The 21,097-nt window shown below is 37.3% G+C and overlaps 2 protein-coding genes across 4 annotated transcripts in view; both read left to right on the plus strand.

The window, feature by feature from the left end:
- Positions 1 to 21,097, plus strand: part of LOC112050383 (uncharacterized) — a 249,693-nt gene that overhangs the window by 167,641 nt on the left and 60,955 nt on the right. For all 3 annotated transcript variants that reach the window (XM_052889361.1, XM_052889362.1, XM_024088637.2), the window contains one exon: positions 12,082 to 12,204. In XM_052889361.1, coding sequence (XP_052745321.1) covers positions 12,082 to 12,204 — 123 coding nt within the window. The remainder of the gene's footprint in view (positions 1 to 12,081; positions 12,205 to 21,097) is intronic.
- On the plus strand, positions 3,487 to 6,060 carry LOC112050385 (tubulin beta chain). The gene is made up of 2 exons (XM_024088639.2): positions 3,487 to 3,603; positions 4,767 to 6,060. Exons 1-2 carry the CDS (start codon positions 3,547 to 3,549, stop codon positions 6,051 to 6,053), a joined length of 1,344 nt encoding a protein of 447 aa, XP_023944407.2. The 5' UTR covers positions 3,487 to 3,546; the 3' UTR covers positions 6,054 to 6,060.

Genomic DNA, 21,097 nt, shown 5'->3' on the forward strand with positions numbered 1-21,097 from the left:
ATTAAAATGGAAAAAAAAACGCTTTAAAGGGCTCGAACCCAAGGTGGAAATAAGGTTTTTAAAAAATAAGCTGATAAGAGGAAATAGAGTAATGGATTTAATTACTTTTTTTGGTAGATTCTTATAACGGAGTTTAACAGTAATCATGATTTATTAAAAAATAATTATTTAAAAATTTTGGTTCATTTACATTTTCCGAAAAAATTCTAAGTTAGGATTGGGTCAGGATCTAGCATTCTCCTTTGAAAACTGAATTTCGAGCTGATGTTGATGATTTAAAAAAAAAGTTTGCAAAAAGCAAAGTTCTTACATAAAATACTCCACAGCAAATGGAGACTTATTATCCGTTTTACGATAATGAATTCGCGGTGCATTCGACAGTGACGCGGCTGTGGTCTGCGGTCACGGAAAACATACAAAAGACCGGGAAAACTGGGAAAACTCTCACTTGCACCCGTTAGAAAATGAGAACCATTTATTTTCCATTTACCCCGTATTATTATTATTATAATGAACTGTCTGAAAAATAATATAATAAGCCTTTTACGGATATTTTCTGAGCGTTTTGTCTTTTATTTTATGAAATGGTTATTGTTTTTCTTATTATTCTTAACAAGTTAGCCCTTGACTACAATCTCACCTGATGGTAAAATGATGATGCAATCTAAGATGGAATCGGGCTAACTTGTTAGGAGGAGGATGAAATCCACACCCCTTTCGGTGACGTCGTACCGGAACGCTAAATCGCTTGGCGGTACGTCTTTGTCGGTAGGGTGGTACTAGCCACGGCCAAAGCCTCCCACCAGCCAGATCTGAACCAATTAAAAAAACCTCAATGGTCCAGCCGGGGATTGCACCCAGGACCTCCGTCTTATAAGTTCACTGCGCATAACACTGCGCCACGGAGGCCGTCAAAACAAGTAAGTATTTTTTTACGTCCTATCCAAGTATAACTTGTCCTGTTAGTATAGTAAGAACTTAAGCATAAATAATTTCTGTTTTGCTGACGCTCATTAATTTCCACATACAAACGCGTCTGTCCAACCAAACCAAAGTGTACATTAAATAACAGTAAAATGTATGATGTTGAAAAATACATGTATAAATAGCGGACGCCCGCGATTTTGTCTGCGTGGAATTTAGTTTTTCACAAAACCCTCGGGAATCGTGGATTTTTCCGGGTTGAAAAGCCTGTGTTAATCTAGAGTGAAATCTATTTCCATTCAAAGTTTCAGCCATATCGGTTCAGTAGTTGTAACAAACATGCAAACAAACTTTCGCGTTTATAATATTAGTAGGATTTTCCTTTTTTTATAAAGAAAGAAATTATAACTTCGATATAAAACTAAAAGTGCTATTAAATTATAAAAAGAAATAATAACTAAGCTTGATACAATTTTAATCTACATTAATAATAAGCTGCTATAAAATAAAAAAAAATAATGCCCAGCTATAATTAAATTTATTAAAAGTTAGTGAAAACTGTAAATTACGTCTGTGAAGTACAATTACTATGAATAAATCAAAGGTACGAAAACTTGCGTAGACATACACATCGGTTGACTTTACACGCCATGCTAACATTAGGGAAACTAAATAGCTCCAGTTTTATCAGATTTTGTACATGATAAATATAATCACAGTTATCAATCATAGTTATAATAATTATGAGAATATTTTATTTAAAGTTCATTATGATTATGACAAGTGATAGCCCAGTGGATATGACCTCCAACTTTTCAGTTGTGTGCATTTTAAGAAATTAAATATCACGTGTCTTAATCGGTGAAGGAAAACATCGTGAGGAAACCTGCATACCAGAGAATTATCTTCATTCTCTGCGTGTGTGAAGTCTGCCAATCCGCATTGGGCCAGCGTGGTGGACTATTGGCCTAACCCCTCTCATTCTGAGAGGAGACTCGAGCTCAGCAGTGAGCCGAATATGGGTTGATGACGATGATTATGATACAGTATTAATTTTGTTCGGTATAAAATCTTTTTAACAAAAAATTCAACAGACATCAAAATCTCAAAAATAAACTTAAAAACGACATCAAACTGATCAAAAGGTAGCACATACGATGTTATTTTTCGCTTTTTAGTTTATTTTGGGATTTTGAAGTCGGTTGAATTTTTTGTTAAAAAGATTTTATTTTTCTGTTTTTAGTGTGTCCATAGTGAACGAAAGCGCCACGCGGACGACGAAAGCGGACACCCGCGACTTCGTCCGCGTGGAATTCAGTTTTTCACAAATCCCGCGGGAACCATGGATTTCTCCGGGACGAAGTAGACTATGTATCTGTATGACTAGTTAATCCAGACTAAAATCTATTTCCATTCCAAATTTCAGCCAAATCGCTTCAATAGCCGCAGCGTAAAAGAGGAACAAACATACTTACACACTTTCACACTTACACACAAACTTTCGCCTTTATAATATTAGTGTGAAGAGACTCGAGCTCATCAATGAGCTGAATATGGGTTGATAATGATGAAAATGAATGACGTGTCGCTCAACCTGATGTCACACCATAATCAATACTTCGGTACATGATCAGGACAGACGACCATGTTATCACAGGGAAAACGAATACCGAGTGAAACCTATCCGATTAATTAGTTAATGTGTTTCACTGTACCTTTGAGTGGAGAGGCTCTTGTATTGTGTACGTTATTATATACAACATAAAGTCTAGATTTAATTGTTCGCTGATACCATATCTTGTGATGCATTACTTTATTTGATATCCACAAAAGGACGTTATTCACTTTTTGGGTACAGTGCTGCAAAATATAATAAATTAGCAGATGCGCATGACTTATTACGCGTGAAATTCAGTTCACAAACCAAAACCAAGTATTTTTTTTTTTCAAAATAAAAAGTAGCCTTTATGCTGCCACATAATCTACTCTATCTTCCACTGAAAGTAGAGAGAGAGACAGACAGACCGACAGACGAATATTAAAAAAAAACTTTATTATGTTTTAGTATCGAATAAATCGCTATATAATAATCTAAATAATAATAGACGTTTCTAATAAGAACAGCGAAGATGTGGAATTCCGGCTTCTGTGTTTCTTATGATTTGTGCACCTTCAAGACAAGAGTGAATAGGCATTTTCTAGGCAAGCGCGCGCCAACCTAGACCTCATCTACCGCAAGTCTATTATGAATAAAAAAAAAAGAAATGAAAAAAATGTAACTCTTTAATTTTATCTATTTCGTACCTGAAGTTTTTGAGAAAATCGAGAAAATACAAACATGCAACTGGGCGAACAAAATAATAAACAGCATCATTTTATATTTAAATATCAGAAGTTTTAAAATACCGAGTGGAAAGAAGGTTATATAACTGATTTATATTATAAAAACTCCGTGAAAAATTACGAGAATCTCTCAAAATTCAAAAAAAATAAATAGAACGCAATTTGAAAAATCACATTTGTTTTAAGTTCACCTGTCTAGTTGGTCGTTGAATTGTTCCCTTTTTGGTGAAAATCGTTATTTAAGGAAATACTTAATATTATTCCAATTACCTAAGTATCATGAGAGAGATTGTTCATATACAAGCTGGTCAGTGCGGAAATCAAATTGGTGCTAAGGTAAGAGTTTCATATTTTCAAAGTTTACCTCAGTGTAATACGTCACTGAGTTTTATCTTGTACGAGACAGTACGTCAAGTTTTCGAAATATTGCTTCGTACAAAGTACATTTGACGGCCTCCGTGGCGCAGTGGTATGCGCGGTGGATTGACGAGAAGGTCCTGGGTTCGATCCCCGGCTGGGCAGATTCGATGTCATACCATCTTCGCCTTTTTACTATCGCACTGCAAGACATCGGGTGGGTTTTCATCCCTATGTTGTAGATGTCCCTAGGACACGTACAAAACGCTTTGCGTCTTCTTTTCTCATACGCACGGCTAAGGTTTGGAATACCCTTCCCAAGTCTGTGTTTTCTGAATATTATAACTTGGGTATCTTCATAACAAGAGTGAATAGGCACAGATCATAGTCAAACGCGAGCCTATCTGCATTAAAAAAAATTTAATTGGTCCAGGTCTGGCTGGTGGGAGCATTCGGCCGTGACTAGTTACCACCCTACCGGCAAAGACGTACCGCCCAGTGATTTAGCGTTCCGGTATGATGTCGCGTAATGACCGAAAATAGACGATGTTCTATTAATGAGTTTCGGCCGTGGCTAGATAGCAACCTCCGGTAGGCTGAAGAGATACCCACCGAGTATTAGATAGAATTTCTGTATAAAATTAAGTAGAAAACAGTGGTTTTATGTAAGCCTGTACCTTTTAATATCACAATTTGTAACCTTGGATACATATTTCACATACGTCAAATTCATGGTTATATCTTCGTATGAAATCTTTTTGCGCAAAAATAAGTCAGGCCTATCTCTAAATTAAAAAGAAATGCTTAAAAGAAACATTTAACGTTGATAAACAGTGGCCTTGACTTGCCATTCAAAATGTCTGACGATAAAATATAGTTAGGAATATTACAATTTCCGTAGGTAATATTAAATAGGTTGTTGATAGCTTTACTGCAAGGTCTTGATGTTAGTAAGTCGATAGGACACATTATTTTAAGCTCTCTAAATTATTTATGCTAGTGCTACGAATTCGACAGACTATAATAATATCAGTAGTGCGTATTCCACTACGTAAAGCTCTAGGTATACAATCTATAAAAGGAAACTAAACCAGCAGGTGTTCTTGTGTAACGTTGCAGTAACATAAATCTTTCATTTCCAGTTCTGGGAGGTTATATCGGACGAGCATGGCATCGATCCAACTGGCACATACCACGGGGACTCCGACCTTCAGTTGGAGCGCATAAACGTGTATTACAACGAAGCAACTGGAGGCAAATATGTACCGCGTGCCATTCTGGTGGATCTTGAACCTGGAACCATGGACTCTGTCCGTTCAGGGCCTTTCGGCCAGATTTTCCGCCCGGACAACTTCGTCTTCGGCCAGTCAGGCGCTGGTAATAACTGGGCGAAAGGACATTACACTGAAGGGGCAGAACTTGTGGACTCTGTTCTCGATGTTGTCAGGAAAGAAGCTGAAGGCTGCGATTGTCTTCAAGGCTTCCAGTTGACACATTCTCTCGGAGGCGGCACAGGAGCAGGCTTAGGGACGCTTCTTATATCAAAAATCAGAGAAGAATACCCTGATAGGATTATGAATACATTCAGCGTCGTCCCATCGCCCAAAGTGTCCGATACAGTCGTCGAACCATACAACGCTACACTCTCTGTTCATCAGCTAGTGGAAAACACTGACGAATCTTACTGCATTGACAATGAAGCTCTGTATGATATTTGCTTCAGAACACTCAAACTGACCACCCCCACGTATGGAGACCTGAACCATCTTGTATCTGCTACGATGTCTGGCGTTACCACCTGTCTTAGATTCCCCGGTCAGCTGAACGCTGATTTGCGGAAGCTTGCTGTGAATATGGTTCCATTCCCTCGTCTACACTTCTTCATTCCTGGTTTTGCGCCGTTAACTTCTCGCGGCAGTCAGCAGTATCGCGCTTTAACGGTTCCGGAATTGACACAGCAGATGTTTGATGCCAAGAACATGATGGCAGCCTGTGATCCTCGCCACGGTCGTTACTTGACAGTTGCCGCGGTATTCCGAGGCCGTATGTCAATGAAGGAGGTAGACGAACAAATGATGAACATACAGAATAAGAATTCGTCGTACTTCGTTGAATGGATACCTAATAATGTGAAGACTGCTGTCTGCGACATCCCTCCGCGCGGTTTGAAGATGTCTGCAACATTCATCGGTAATTCCACTGCTATTCAGGAGTTGTTCAAGCGGATTTCTGAACAGTTTACGGCTATGTTCAGACGTAAAGCGTTCTTGCACTGGTATACCGGAGAAGGAATGGATGAGATGGAATTCACTGAAGCGGAGAGCAACATGAACGACTTGGTGTCTGAATACCAACAATATCAGGAAGCCACTGCCGAGGAAGAAGGTGAATTTGACGAAGAAGAGGAAGGTGGTGACGAGGGAGACTAGACTGTTGTTGGAGTTTAATTATTATATTGTGTATTTTTAATTTTGTTTTATTACAGTATATTTTATTTCTATGGTAGTTTTTATAAAAAAAAAGGAAAAAATATTCGATGTCCAAGACTAACCATTTTTACCACCTAATTTCACCATCCTATTTTCTAAAAGAAATAGGGTAACCCCTGTGGGTATTGTTTGGAAGAATTCGCTTTTAACAATATAATTCCCAAAAGACCTCAGTTTTACAAGTCCGTAGGACTTGGTCAGGGAAAAACTTATTTAAACCATAGCATTGGGTAGCAGCTGACTCCAGTAGTTTAAATGTAAGCTCTTTATAGTAGGGGAGCCCGGGATGCTAAATTTGCAGTTTATGAAGCGTCATTGGAATCTATTTAATTTGGTAGATTAGATGATAGAAAGAATAAATGGTTATATACTTTTTTCGCTTTCAGCGGTTCGTTCAAAATTAGTAAAAAATTAATCACGCTTGATAACAGAAACATAAGGGTTTTATACCGTAACTTTGGAACCCTCCCATTCCATTAGGTTACGCTCAAATCGTCAGATTTTCAAAGTTCACACTATTTAGCTATCAACTCAAGTATTAGTACAAGTAGTAGAGTATTTCTGAAGTTAGTTTTCTTTGGTTGCCCTAAACGTACCCACCAATATTGAGAGCTCATACTTGATGGAGGTACTCAACAACGTGCAAGGTATAGTCCCTTATGTTCATCTGGCGCGCTCGAGTAACTGCAAAAATCCTCTGTTCGGCTCCTCTACTATTATATGGGCAACTAGAAAGCAGCAGTCCGTTTCAGGTCCACTCTTGTACCCCGTATCATTAAAATTTTAATTCAAGTTAAAAAATACAAGGATTTTATTAAAATTTATTAAAGTGAATAATGCTAACTTAATAAAAAGAAATAAATAAAATAAAAACCCAAGTTTTGAATTATATCAAGATGGCGCCCATAAAGCAACTATGACATGACAATTGACAGCAAACGTCAAATCGATTACTGCATTGAAAACGTCATCTATCCGCCATTATTACCTCTATTAATGTTGCAATACTTAGGAGATAATGAATATTATTTCGAAAGAATTAAAGTAAATTCGTAGATTTGTATAATCAAAATTAGTTAAAAAAATATCTTCTTTTATTTCCGCTGTAGGGTAGGGTACAATGACTGATCCTGGGCTCCATACAATTTTGGACCATCTCCTTTCAGCCAAATCGCTTCAGTAGTAGTGGCATTAAATAGTAACAAACAAACACACATCAATAACAAACTTTCGCGTACATAATATTAGTAGAATAATAAAAGAGAAACAAACTACTTTAAAATTTTCGTCCATTTTGTCCGTCTGTTTTTCCGGGCTAATATTTACAACGGCTAAACCGATTTTAATGCGACTTTCAATATAGAGGACGTTATTGATCAACATACAAGCTAAAGCTACTTTATCTCGAATAAATCCATGGCTCCCGCGGGATTTGTGAAAAACTGAATCACGGAAATTCACTGTTATTTGAATATAATAAAATCAACTCTCAGTAGATCAGAACATTATACAGATGGGCTTATTAAAGCTGTTTTTACTGAATGCATAAATTAAATGATAATAAATAAATCCATTTCCATCCATCTATTCGAGTAACCAGAACATAAATATTCATTGAATGTGTTAATCCCGTAACTTTAAACTCAGCGTATTTGGTACAAAACACCAAAAACTAAATCCGTAATCCACTAAAAGCAAATTAATGTAGCGTAGAGTTGGAACAGGCTGTATGAGTATAATTGACCCGACGCCGTTGAAAATATCTTCGCTTTCAAAATAGCTGAGATTCGTATCGATCGCCCGATGAATGCACGGTTCGGCTTTTGAATATTCTACAAGTTGGATGTGCGCACACTTTGCGACAGAAATGTCGCGTTTCTATTTAGTATTTACTAGTAGACGCCTCCGCGGTTTCACCTGCGTGGTTCCCGTTCCCGTAGGAATACGCGGATAAAATATATAGCCTTCCTCGATAATTGGTCTATCTAACACTGAAAGAATTTTTCAAATCTGATCAGTAGTTCCTGAGATTAGCGCGTTCAATCAAACAAACAAATAGATAGTATAGATTATATTTAAGACAGGAATAGCGACCCCACATAGCGTAATGTTGGTCGACCCCCCCACTAAGTGGATCGAGGACATCAAGCGGGTTGCTGGGAGTCGCTGGATTTTGGCGGCTCGAGACCGTTTTGTTTGTTAGTACATGCAAAAGACCTATGTCCAGCAGTCGACATCGAACGGCTGTTGGATGATGATGATGTTCTCTTCTCGAAAAGCTGAGAGGGGTTAGGCTTATAGTCCACCACGCTGGCTCAATGCGGATTGGTACACGTCACATACGAAGATAATTAAGTAAACTCAGGTAGGTATGCAGGTTTCCTCATAATTGTTTTCCTTCACCATTTAAAGCATCGCTGCCTCTCGCTTTATTATTTTTGGAGGAAACAATATAAAAATTACATACACAATAAAAAATAGTAGATTGTTATACAAGGGGCTAAAAAGACCCATTATATACGTGGTATTTTTAGGGCCCGAGACGTAAGGCGAGGACCGCCTAAATAGAAACCGAGTTTATAATGGGTTTAGCCCCACGTGTTACACTCTGCTTTTCACTACGATTGCGAGAAAATAAAATAGTTTAGTTCAATATTCAATGACTTATTTTAATTGAAAGTTAAATGTACAAAGTCTACAATTTTGGATATTAAGGTAGATGCTTTTACCCGGTAACATAATTTCCGACTACTGTGAAGATGAATAATGAGTATGTGAGGTAAACGTGGGAGATAATAGTTTAGAAAACTCCTTTCGTAAGTGAATCCATTCGTTGTTGTTTTCTTCACTTATTAAATTTTTCATAGGTAAGTATTTAAGTAAATGCGTCTGGACTTTAATGGTAACAGATTGAAAATTTCATCCATCTCCAAATTAGGATCACCATTCACACTAGATGAAGACACCAATAACAATTAATGTTGAAAAATATGAAAGTTACGGTCACAAATTTACAATTATTTTCGTTTCGGATTCAAATAGTTTCGTGTCGTTGTCCTTTGTCGCTAGTACCACGTCGCTAGTGTGCGCTATAACTACTTTACTCTGGATAAACGCTTTCTGTTTGCTTATTGGAGGAAATATAGAATTCCAAATACATCTGTTAGTGAGATCTATCCAATCGGTACAAGCTTAGTTATATCTATAAAAATGTAAATAACTAGCTGACGCCGCGTGGTTTTCGTTCCCGTAGGAATACGGGGATAATAGCCTTCCTCGATATGGGCTGTCTAACACTGAAAGAATTTTTCATATCGGACCAGTAGTTTCTGAGATTAGCGCGTTCAATCAAACAAACATACAAACAAACTCTTCAGCTTTATAATATTAGTATAGATATTGAACAGTCTGTTTGTAATTTTCACTGAATGCATTAACGAAAGTTGAGTTGATTGGTTTGGCTGGTGGGAGGCTTCGGCCGTGGTTAGTTACCACCCGACCGACAAAGACATACCGCCAAGCAATTTAGCGTTCCGTACGATGTCGTGTACAAACCAAAAGGGGAGAGGACTCCTCCTCGGACAAGTTAGCCCGCTTCTATCTTAGATTGCATCATCACTTACAATCAGGTAAAAATGCAGTCAAGGGTTTACTTGTCAAGAATAAAAAAAACGCTTTTTTAACGTCCGTTAAAAAAACTCTCGTGCGAATGAGATGCTTCTTATTAATCATTACATCTACGAGGTTGAAATCTCGGAGTCCAGCTAGTTTCTTGTTTCAAAACATTATTTTGCATAGAAAAGAAGGAAGAGTTTTTAGAAATTTCAACTTTAAGGTCCCCCCTTCTCTTTTCATGGGATGTGAATTTTATATAAAAGTATTTTGTCGTTGTACCTAAATAGAAGAGAAAATATGACTTTCAGCTGCTGAGCATAATTAAATAATAGAGTGTTTCAAGGGAATATAAATTGATAGGGAAAGTCAAATATCGACTATTATATTAACAATTTTCTGAAGAATTTTGAATATGTTATTAGCACTATTAATTCTGGAAATATCCATGGTTATCGCGGGATTTGTGAAAAACAGAAGCTCGAACAGTGCCGCAGGCGTCCGCCATTAGGCCCCCTGCACACTAAGCGGCCATGGCCACGATTAGTCTTTGGCCATGGTCGCAAAAAAATTATCAGATTTTCGGGAACAACTACGACGAGGCGTGTAGCAGCCAATATGCTAGTTGACACTTTTTTTTTAAATGTTCTTAAATTGTTCATTGTCGTTCTACTAGATTGAAAAATAATTCATCATATTTTTTGAGACGTGATTACATGAAAAGAAAAGAATTTCTTAGTAAACTTAATTAAAAATAAATTGAAATATTTTTCAAATTTAGCTAACGTTAAAAACGATGGTGACCATTTTCTGACGTCATAATGTTACTTGATGTACTAAACGTCATACTAATTATTAACTAATATTTTTATCAAACGCTCCGTTTGGTAAGGGATAAGTTAATGTGACGTCATGAAACAGTTGAAATATCGACCATCATGGCCGATAGCGTTTTGGCTTTTATTGTCAAATAAATTTTGAAAAATTGAAATTTTCATGTACTCATGTCTCAAAAAAATATGATAATTTTTTTGCAATCTAGTAGAACGATAATGATCAATTTAAGGTCATTAAAAAAAGTGTCAACTAGCCTATTATTAATATACGCTGTAAGTTTGTGGTAGACCGGCTGGTCATTGCGACCATTAAGCTACTGTTACACATGCTCATTTCAAGAAACGAAACGAAACACGAAAGCATGCTAGTATTGAGCAGTTGCTACTTATTAACATGTGTATCGCAACATTGCTAATAATGAGCATGCCTGTTTCGAGCTTGCTCAAGAATCAACATTCGTGCGATTTATGCGCATGCTACTTGCTGTGCGGTTGGAGGGTGACATGCTTTTAGCGCTTCTGAACAGGTTCGCTTACTGAGTATGCTAATCGATCAGCATTGCTATTCTTATCTCTCCCTGTATAACACGATACTATAGACAGAGAGCGATAGATACAAATTAGCATGTGTAATTGGAATGTTTGCTTTGAGCAAACTTATTCAAGAGCATACTTAAAAATAGCATGCGTATTGCTAGCAAATGTAAACTGACGATAAGCATGCTCGTATGGAGCATACTTGATAGCACGTTTTAGCATGCTATTTTAGAGCATGTGTAACAGTACCTTTCGTCCTGGCAGTCTAGCGCGCGAGGCGCCTTAGCCTAATAAGGCACTGTACCTACTCGTATAACCATAAAACAATACAATACGTTCCCATCCAAATGAGATATTACATTCGTGAAATTATTAAACGCGAACCCCACGCACGCTCGTTCGAAATTAAAATAATTAATATGAACGTTTCAAAAACATTATCCTAATAAATCAAATTGATCTGTAAACAAGCGAGTTGTTTCATTATTCATGAAATGTAGCCCTGAGGCCTTTTTGTTCCGATACTGTCTCTCTGATATATGCGAGTATGAAAGCTCGTTAAGGAAGGTTACAGGTTCGATGTTGGGGTTTTTTATTATCTTTATTCTAGCCCTTGACTACAATCTCACCTGATGGTAAGTGATGATGCAATCTACGATGGAAGCGGGCTAACTTGTAAGGCGGAGGATGAAAATCCACACACCTTTCGGTTTCTACACGACATCGTACCGGAACGCTAAATCGCTTGGCGATACGTCTTTGTCGGTAGAGTGGTAACTAGCCACGGCCGAAGCCTCCCACTAGCCAGACCTGGACCAATTAAGAAAACCTTGATCGGCCCAACCGGGAATCGAACCCAGAACCTCCGTCTTGTAAATCGACCTCGCATAAAACTGCGCCACGGAGGCCGTTAACGACCAATGAGGTAGATACAAAGATGTTTATTGGGTAGATAAAATTTTAACTGACTACCCTCTTTCCAGGGCCGGGTATAAAAGGGACGATGGCGATCCTGAACTGTCTCCTCGCGAGGCAGCTCTGCTTCGAAGATGCCTCCTGCTCCGCCATCTTGGAGATCATCCCGCGCGTCTGTGGCTCTGAACTTGGTAAGTCATCATCATTATCATAAGAGCCTCAATAGCTCAACGGTAAGAGCGGTCGGACTCATCATCGACGGGTGGTGGTTTGATCCCCGCCCCGTAGGTATTGTCGTACCCACACCTGTTATCGCTGCGCTACAACGACTTGTGGTACGGACGGCTTCAGTGTACTCGTGGCGTTCGAACCGTCCACATCTCTTGTTGTGTAATTCTTTATGGTTACTTGGGATAGGCGGGGAGAGTGACTTGAGTGGAAAAGTTAGTAGGAGTGTTTGTTAACAGTCAAAGACGCCTTTAACCCTACATACATCGTTCACAAGTGCGTGACTCCACTCAAGGTCATTATCTGCCATTCTAGGGTCTTATTTTGGTTACAGTTTGATTTGTTAATTAAGTTGTCCTGACAAATGTTGTAAATCATAAGTTTTGTTCGACATTAGTTTTCTTTTTTTGTAATCACCTCTGAGTCTGCTAAAACACCTAATACAGTCTTTCCCGACTATTGGAGGGGAATGGGAATATTGGTCATGTTTTATAAAAGACTTTTTTTATTCTTTACAAATTAGCCCTTGACTACAATATCACCTAATGGTAAATGATGATGCAATCTAAGATGGAAACAGACTAACTTGTTATGAGGAGGATGAAAATCCACATGCCTTCCGGTTTCTACACGACATCACTAAATCGCTTGACGGTACGTCTTTGTCGGTAATGTGGTAACTAGCAACGGCCGAAGCCTCCCGCCAGCGAAAAGTGGTAGCGAAGTGGTGTTTGGAAGTCCTTGCGAGAGGCCTATGGCCAGCAGTGGACGTTCATCGGCTGTTGATGATGATGAAGATGATGATAATCTTCATAATGTCTCGGGTAACCAGACCCTTAATCTAGTGGCTAGCTTCATGAATTCATAAGTGCAAAGAATGTATAAACCATGTCTAATAGCTTGCTATAATGCCTATACTTCATAACCGACGATCACCACTTACCATCAAATGTTCCATGTATTTAAGCAAATTAAAAAAATACATTCATACCAACAAATATTTAGCTGAACGTTAATAATTCAAACAGGCCTGCAATAAATATTAAATCAGTTCCACACATAATATATCAAGAGATAATCTCCTAATCTAGTGTTGACATGGCAATACTATCCCTATATACAGTATAGTACAGAGCCCGGCCAATTGCTAGCTAAACGTAATGGTACTGTTACACATGTTCTAAAATAGCATGCTAAAAACGTGCTATTAAGTATGCTCCATACGAGCATGCTTATCATCAGTTTACATTTACTAGCAAAAAGCATGCAATTCTTAAGTATGCTCCTGAATAAGCATGCTCAAAGCAAACATTCCAATTATTTATGCTAATTTGTATCTATCGCTCTCTGTCGATAGTATCGGTATTAGACAGGGAGAGATGAAGGTGAAGAGAATACAGACTAGCAATGCTGATCGACTAGCATACTCAATAAGAAAACCTGTTCGGACGCGCTAAAAGCACCCTTCCACCCGCGCAGCAGGTAGCATGCTCATAAATCGCACGACTGTCGATTCTTGAGCAAGCTCGAAATAAACATGCTCATTATTAGCAATGTTGCGATACACATGCTAATAAGTAACAACTGCTCAATAGTAGCATGCTTTCGTCCTTGAAATGAGCATTGTAACAGTAGCTTAATGACATTCAACTTGTATATGACAGTAGACGAAGTCGCGGTCATGGTATAGTGTCATATAGAATATACACGTCTTTTTCCCATCGATCTCCTATAATAAAGTGGATGCACAATCAGTGACCAAAAAACGTCCACACTCAATGAGAGTCAAACACAACTTCTTGGCACTGAATTCAAGTAGTCGCATTTGCAAATTCAATCTTAAACTCAATACTTAAGGTATAATTTGCTCTGAATTTGGTATTTTATTGAATATTGGACTATATTTAAAGGCCTTTGGGTATAATTTTCTTTACCAATAATTCTAAAGCTGCCAAAGCAAAATTGGCCAGTTTTTAAGTGACATTTTCTACATTATTGTGCGTCCTTTTATTTTAAGAGGTCAATGCGTTTTCCGCGTGGAAGTCCGTTTTTTACAGTCATCATCATCCTAATTAACCCATATTCGGCTCACAGTTGAGCACAAGTCTCCTCTCAGAATGAGAAAAACAGACTTCACACTCGTAGACAATTAAGAAAATTCTCAGGTGTGCAGGTTTCCTTACGATGTTTTTCCTTCACCGTTTGAGACACGTGATATTTAATTTCTTAAATTGCATATATCTCCTCATGATATCACCGAATACGTCATCAACCCATATTCGGCTCACTGCTGAGCTCGAGTCTCTTCTCAGAATGAGAGGGGTTAGGCCAATAGTCCACCACGCTGGCCCAATGCGGATTGGCAGACTTCACACACGCAGAGAATTAAGGTAATTCTCTGGTATGCAGGTTTCCTCACGATGTTTTCCTTCACCGATTGCGACACGTGATATTTAATTTCTTAAAATGCACACAACTGAAAAGACCGAATTATCACCGAATAAATATCTAAAAATTACTTATACATAAGTAGTTATGGAACCTGCTACCTTTCAAAGCCACCACAGTCCAAACTCCATAAATACCGTACTTTATATTAGGATCATAAGCTGAAAAACTTCTAACCTTCCCAATATGAGGTAGTTCTGGCTCTCGCAGGCTATCAGTTTATAAAGAATAGTGTACGAATATGTTATCACAAGTAGGTGTAGCACTAGTAACAAAAGGCTTTACAACAATAGGTGACCGATATCACACGCGCCAAGGCCATTTTGAACTCTATCGCCGAGTAATACGGCTTAGAATACAGTAATTTTACGTTTAACAATAAGGTGGAAGGAGGTCACGGGAGCAATAAGTTTATTCAATGAAACTCGAAATCAAATATCGATTTTGTACTCTTTATTTTTGGAAAGGATGGTCCAAAATTGTAAAGAGCCCAGGTCCAGTCATAGTACCCTAGCGGAAATAAAAGAAAATATTTTTTTTAACTGTTTTTGATTATACAAATCTATGAATTTACTTTAATTCTTTCGAAATAATATTCATGATCTCCCAAGAAATGCAACACTATTAAGGGTAATAATGGCGGATTGATGACGTTTTCAATGTAGTAATCGATCTGACGTTTGCTGTCAATTGTCATGTCATAGTTGCTTTATGGGCGCCATCTTGATTTATCTCAAAAACTTAGGTTTTAATTTTATTTATTTCTTTTTATTTAGTTACATTCACTTTAATAAATTTTAATAAGATCCTTGTAGTTTTTAAATTTTAATGATACGGGGACAAGAGTATACAAGAGAGGACCTGAAATGGACCATCTCCTTTACAATGATTGTGAATAGGTTTTCTTATTCATAGAATAGTCTGAAAATATTTTGACTTGTTTGTTTTGTTGCCTCGTCTATGAACGGGCCATATTATATAGTATAGCCAAGTTACAGATCAACACTCAACCCTTACCTTATCAGCCGATAGACGTCCACTGCTGGACATAGGCCTCTTGCATGGACCTCCAAGCACAATTGTCCAGAGCCGCCAGCATCCAGCGGCTCCTTGCAACCCGCTTGATATCGACGGTTCACATAGTGGAGGGTCGACCAACACTACGCTTTCCGGTGCGGGGTCGCCATTCGCACCTTGGGACCCCAACGTCCATCGACACACTCAAACATTCAAATGATATTATGTTAATTCCATTAGCAGTGGCTTTAGTAACGTCAAAACATTTATAACTTGGAAGAGCGGACAATTGATCTTAAATCTCAGTCTTTGTGGCTAAATACATAAAACCAACACGCGAATAAATATAACAGTCGGTGATATTTCTACGAATTTTCTCAGACACATCTAGCTATTTTTAACCGGCTTTAAAAAAGGAGGTTCTCAATTCTAGTGCATTTTTTTTTACGTTTGTTACCTAACTTCGTAATTTATTTACTATTTTTTTTTGCGAAGAGTGAGAGTAGAGGCGGTGCCAAAAAAAACAAAATTAACTCTATGATCCCATTTGGCATAGCACCATCTTCAAACTGATGTACAATGTTTTATTTTTGTCAATAGAAAGGACACGGATGGATCCATCCATCCAGGATGGATGATGACGGATGGAAGGATGTTGATACGATGGTTTATTTTTGTCAATAGAAAGGATATTATGCTTTTTAGAGCATAATATTTGAAGTTTTTGTCAAAAAGATTTTAATTAAAATGAAAAGCTACTCAAATGATATAACGTTCAAATTTTTGAGACCATTAGCAGTGACAAAATGGCGGTCCCTCGTCAGAGTCTCGCCTATTGTGAGCAATGACGGGCCGCTTCTCATGGGCATTAATGTGGTGTTTGATATGTGATACTCTGGCTTGAAAGGGTATTTGAAAAATGGTACTTCTTTGTCGTTTCAGGGGTGAATGGAAGCGATTTTTCCGCTGTCACTCCCAGGACAATATGGTTGGTGTAGTAACCTTTCTTTGAGAAGTTGATGAATAAGGATGTTGACACCACCAGTTTCGCACTACATGCCTAAATTTTTATACAGAATATATATTCTACCATCATCATCATCATATCATCCGATAGACGATCACTGCAGGACAATAGGCCTTTTGTAGGGACTTCCAAACATTACGATACTGAGCTGCATCCAGCGAATCCCTGCGACTGGCTTGATGTCGTCAGTCCACCTGGTGGGGGGTCAACCAACACTATTTTATATATTCCATAGACTATATAAAATAGTGTTAAGCTTCATTCACCTGATGATAAGGTAGTCTATGATGGAACACGCTTTTCCATAGAAATAAACGGTTAAAACTACATAAGAAAGTTTATTTTTTTTTTATTTATTTACACTTTATTGCACAAAACAAAAACAATAACAAAGAAAACAAAGGAACATAGAAAACAAGTATGTGCAAAGGCGGTCTTATTGCTTATAGCAATATCTACCAGACAACCTTTGGATAAAGGAATTAATGTAATTAAATGCGGGATAGTGCAACAAAAAAAAAAAAAAAAAAAAAAAAAAATATATATATATATATAATAAAAAAATAGTATATTTATATATACTACATGTATAAATATAAAATATACATAATATATAATAAAATAAATAAATAAATATATATATATATATATAAACATAAATATACCTGAGTAATAATTATAAAAAGTTCCTCGCAGTCACTCCAAAATAAAAGTTATAGAAGCTACTTGCAAGTTGTACTATTCGGCGATTCTTCAACTGTTTAATAATTCCAATTTCTGTTTCCTAATGATAGCTTTTGCCCTATAGTAAACCTATAAACATTACGAGTACCTATAACAAAAAAAATCCTGGTGCGCCATACTTAAAATACGTAGCAAACCAGACACTATTACGCTTAAAATAGCCGGCACTATGTTGTATACAAGCTCCTTATATAAATAAATATAAATATACTTAAACAGTACACATCACTATCTAGCGCCAAAGTAAGCATACAGAGTAGCTTGTGTTATGGGTGCTAAGATAGTTGATATTATAATATTAATATACAATTATATACTACATATAAATACTTATACAATGTATAAATACACACAGACACTGGAAAACACCCATGCTCATCACACAAATATTTTCCAGTTGTGGGAATCGAACCCACGGCCGTGGATGCAGAAAGCAGGGTCACTACCCACTGCGCCACGCGGCCATCCTTATGTAACATAGTGTTGTTTCGGCACAGTAAGCTGCATCATTACTAAGTTTACGGCATCTATTGTACGTATCTGCACCTGTAGTAAATAGTAATTTGCAAGCTCCCTATGTAAGTAGCTCATTTAATAAATAATATTTTATTGATAAGCTGGTAAAAATATTAAGTTAACTGTGAAATAAAACTGGACGATTTCTTAAGTATGCACATTGTATATTGTCGATAAATGCATACATAGAAACTATGTCACATTTTTCATCTACAAAGGATCTTCGCTCGCGAAAAGCAATGTTGTTTCTCAGAATCCGTCTCAATTAGCCGCGTCTCAAACGACTTGTCACTGTCAACGGAAGAAACAGAAATTAGGTGATTTATAACTGATCATCTAGCACTGGCGGAAATTAGGATAATATGGGAATTTGTGAAAAATTCTAAATTGAGTTTGTTTTGTTTGGCGAAAAGTTTGCATCAATCTATTGAAAGACAAAACAAGTCATTATTATTATTATTATTATTTATTTACAAGTTAGCCCTTGACTACAATCTCACCTGTTGGTAAGTGATGTGAAGTGATGCAATCTAAGATGGAAGTGGGCTAACTTGTTAGGAGGAGAATGAAAATCCACACCCCTTTCGGTTTCTACACGACATCGTACCGGAAAACTAAATCGCTTGGCGGTACGTCTTTGTCGGTAGAGTGGTAACTAGCCACGGCCGAGACCAATTAAGAAAACCTCAATCGGCCCAGTTGGGGATCGCACCCAGAACCTCCGTATTGTAAATCCACCGCGCTTACCACTGCGCCGTCGAGTATAGATGAACAAATGATCACTAGAAGGTCACCTTATCCAAACTAAAGGAAACAGAACGATAATACCCATTATAACATTCCTACTTCATAAAATGGTTGTACGACGCATTCTGTGCGGGATAAATCTGGCTTAAGGGCCCTTTAACGGGACCACCGCGTCAAGTACCCTCAGACTCGCCCCAAAACCCTCCGAGTATTATAAAGATTGCGAGATAAAAATGAGGGCGCCAGAACAGAAAACTTGATTTGCTTGTGATAATTCTGTTAGCGGACCAAATAATAGACAAACTTTGCCCGGGCATTTGGAGCGGCTTAGTGTGGTTGAAATGTGAGTAAGGAGCGATTATCTATAAGCCCCCTTGAATAAATAAATCAGGGATGAATTGGTCTCTTTATTTGATAATGGGATTCGATATTGTTTGATAGAGTTGTGTTCGAATAAAGAACGAATAAAATGAATAGACATTTATTTATTCAGCCAACAACAAATACGTTCTAATTTATTGTAAAACATTTTGCCTTGATACCTTATATTATTATATTATATAACTTCTAAGAAATATAAGGTTGTTGGTTAACCAAATAAAAACTCACGCTATACAACCGAACCCATAAGGGGGCCTTAATGTGTTTTAAAATAAATTTATATGAATAACACACATGATAGTTTTAATTCTAAATCAAATACATATTAATAATTAAATTAAAATACATTAATAAATAAAAATTTAGAAATAACAGTGTATTAAATTTAAAATAAATAAAATATTTATAAGAAATACACGCAAATGACTAGATTAATAAATTAATGAATTGAAAAATTAACGACTGACTCATTCAGATTGTTTAATCAATTCATTTTGAACACACAAACTAATTTTGATATTTTGTTTTGACCTTTCTCTTTAAAAGGATAACTGCTATGACTGCCAAACTATAAGTGGAGATGACACAAGAAGAAGAAGTTCGGAATGTCAATGACTTTGGTACTTCTACGGATTTCGTCATTTTTCATTCAATCACGCAGAGCAACTCCAAGCACAAATCGCTCCATTGCTCGTTAAGTGACTCTGAGCCTTCTTATGGGGCCCATAGTTCATTAACAACCCATATTCGGATCACTATTAACGAGTCTCATCTTAGAATGAGAGGGGATAGGCCTTAGTCCACCATGTTAGCCTAATATGGATTGGCAAATTTCACATACGTAGAGAATTGAGAAAATTCTCTATGTATGTAGGTTTCCCACGATGTTTTTCCTTCACCGTTTGAGACACGTGATATTTAATTACTTAAAATGTACACAACTGAAAATTTGCAGGAATACCCCCTTCGAATCGTAGGCAGATGTCATATCCACTGGGGTATCACGGCCCATAGTTAGAGTTTTATAACTGTTAACTGTAAATCGTTGAATTTCAAAAACCTTCCGATTTGTCCGATAAAAATTAATAAGCTAACCGCAAACAGATGTGGCAATGCTCAAAATATGCTGCTATTTCAATGTGAATTTGTGCAATGGCTAACATTTTCCTCCCGAGGGAGAGATAAACTATTTTGCTCGCGTGTATGCTACATTAAACTAATTACTTTTTACTGCGGCGGCGAATTTTGTTAAAACGAAGTGAAATTTTGTAAAAACGAAGTCAAAATGTTAAATGTATTGTAAGTTATTTTTAACACCCAAAGTAAAAAGATGTTATAGGTTTGACGTGTCTGTATGTGTGATATCTGTGTGTTTGTCTGTAATACCTTAACTTCTAAACGATTTCTCATATATTCTACTTCAACTAACTTCTAATTTTGACGGCCTTCGTGGCGCAGTGGTATGCGCGGTGGATTTACAAGACGGAGGTCCTGGGTTGGATCCCCGGCTGTGCTAGTGGAGGGCTTTGGCTGTGGCTAATTACTACCCTACCGGCAAACACGTACCGCCAAGAGATTTGGCGTTCCGGTACGATGTTGTGTAGAAACCGAAAGGGATTTTCATCCTCCTTCCAACAAGTTAGCACGCTTCCATCTTAGATTAGGTACATCATCATTTACCATCAGGTGAAATTGTAGTCAAAGGCCAACTTGTAAAAAATAATCAAATAAAAAATTGCACTGTTAGTATAAATCCATGGAATGCTATACGGAACACGTTAAACGTAAGCCTGACCCGTCAAAAATATTATATTTCCAATTAACTTGTTCCTTATGTCGAAGTTTGCCTAACTTTTTCACATTTTTCTTTTTAGGTGAGTTTTTCTTCTCTCTCTTAAAATATTTATTAGCTACGAGTATCTTAGGTAACGTTAAACAGAAGCCACAGAATAAAGTAAATAAATAGACGAGAAAAC

This window comes from Bicyclus anynana, chromosome 25 (genome assembly GCF_947172395.1).
Source record: "Bicyclus anynana chromosome 25, ilBicAnyn1.1, whole genome shotgun sequence".
NCBI classification, from domain to species: domain Eukaryota; kingdom Metazoa; phylum Arthropoda; class Insecta; order Lepidoptera; family Nymphalidae; genus Bicyclus; species Bicyclus anynana.

Bases quoted from the DNA above. Each gene is read 5' to 3' on its own strand.
- LOC112050385 (XM_024088639.2), top strand. From the start codon at position 3,547: ATGAGAGAGATTGTTCATATACAAGCTGGTCAGTGCGGAAATCAAATT. The intron at 3,604-4,766 runs GTAAGAGTTTCA...TTTCATTTCCAG, and splicing joins GAAATCAAATTGGTGCTAAG to TTCTGGGAGGTTATATCGGA.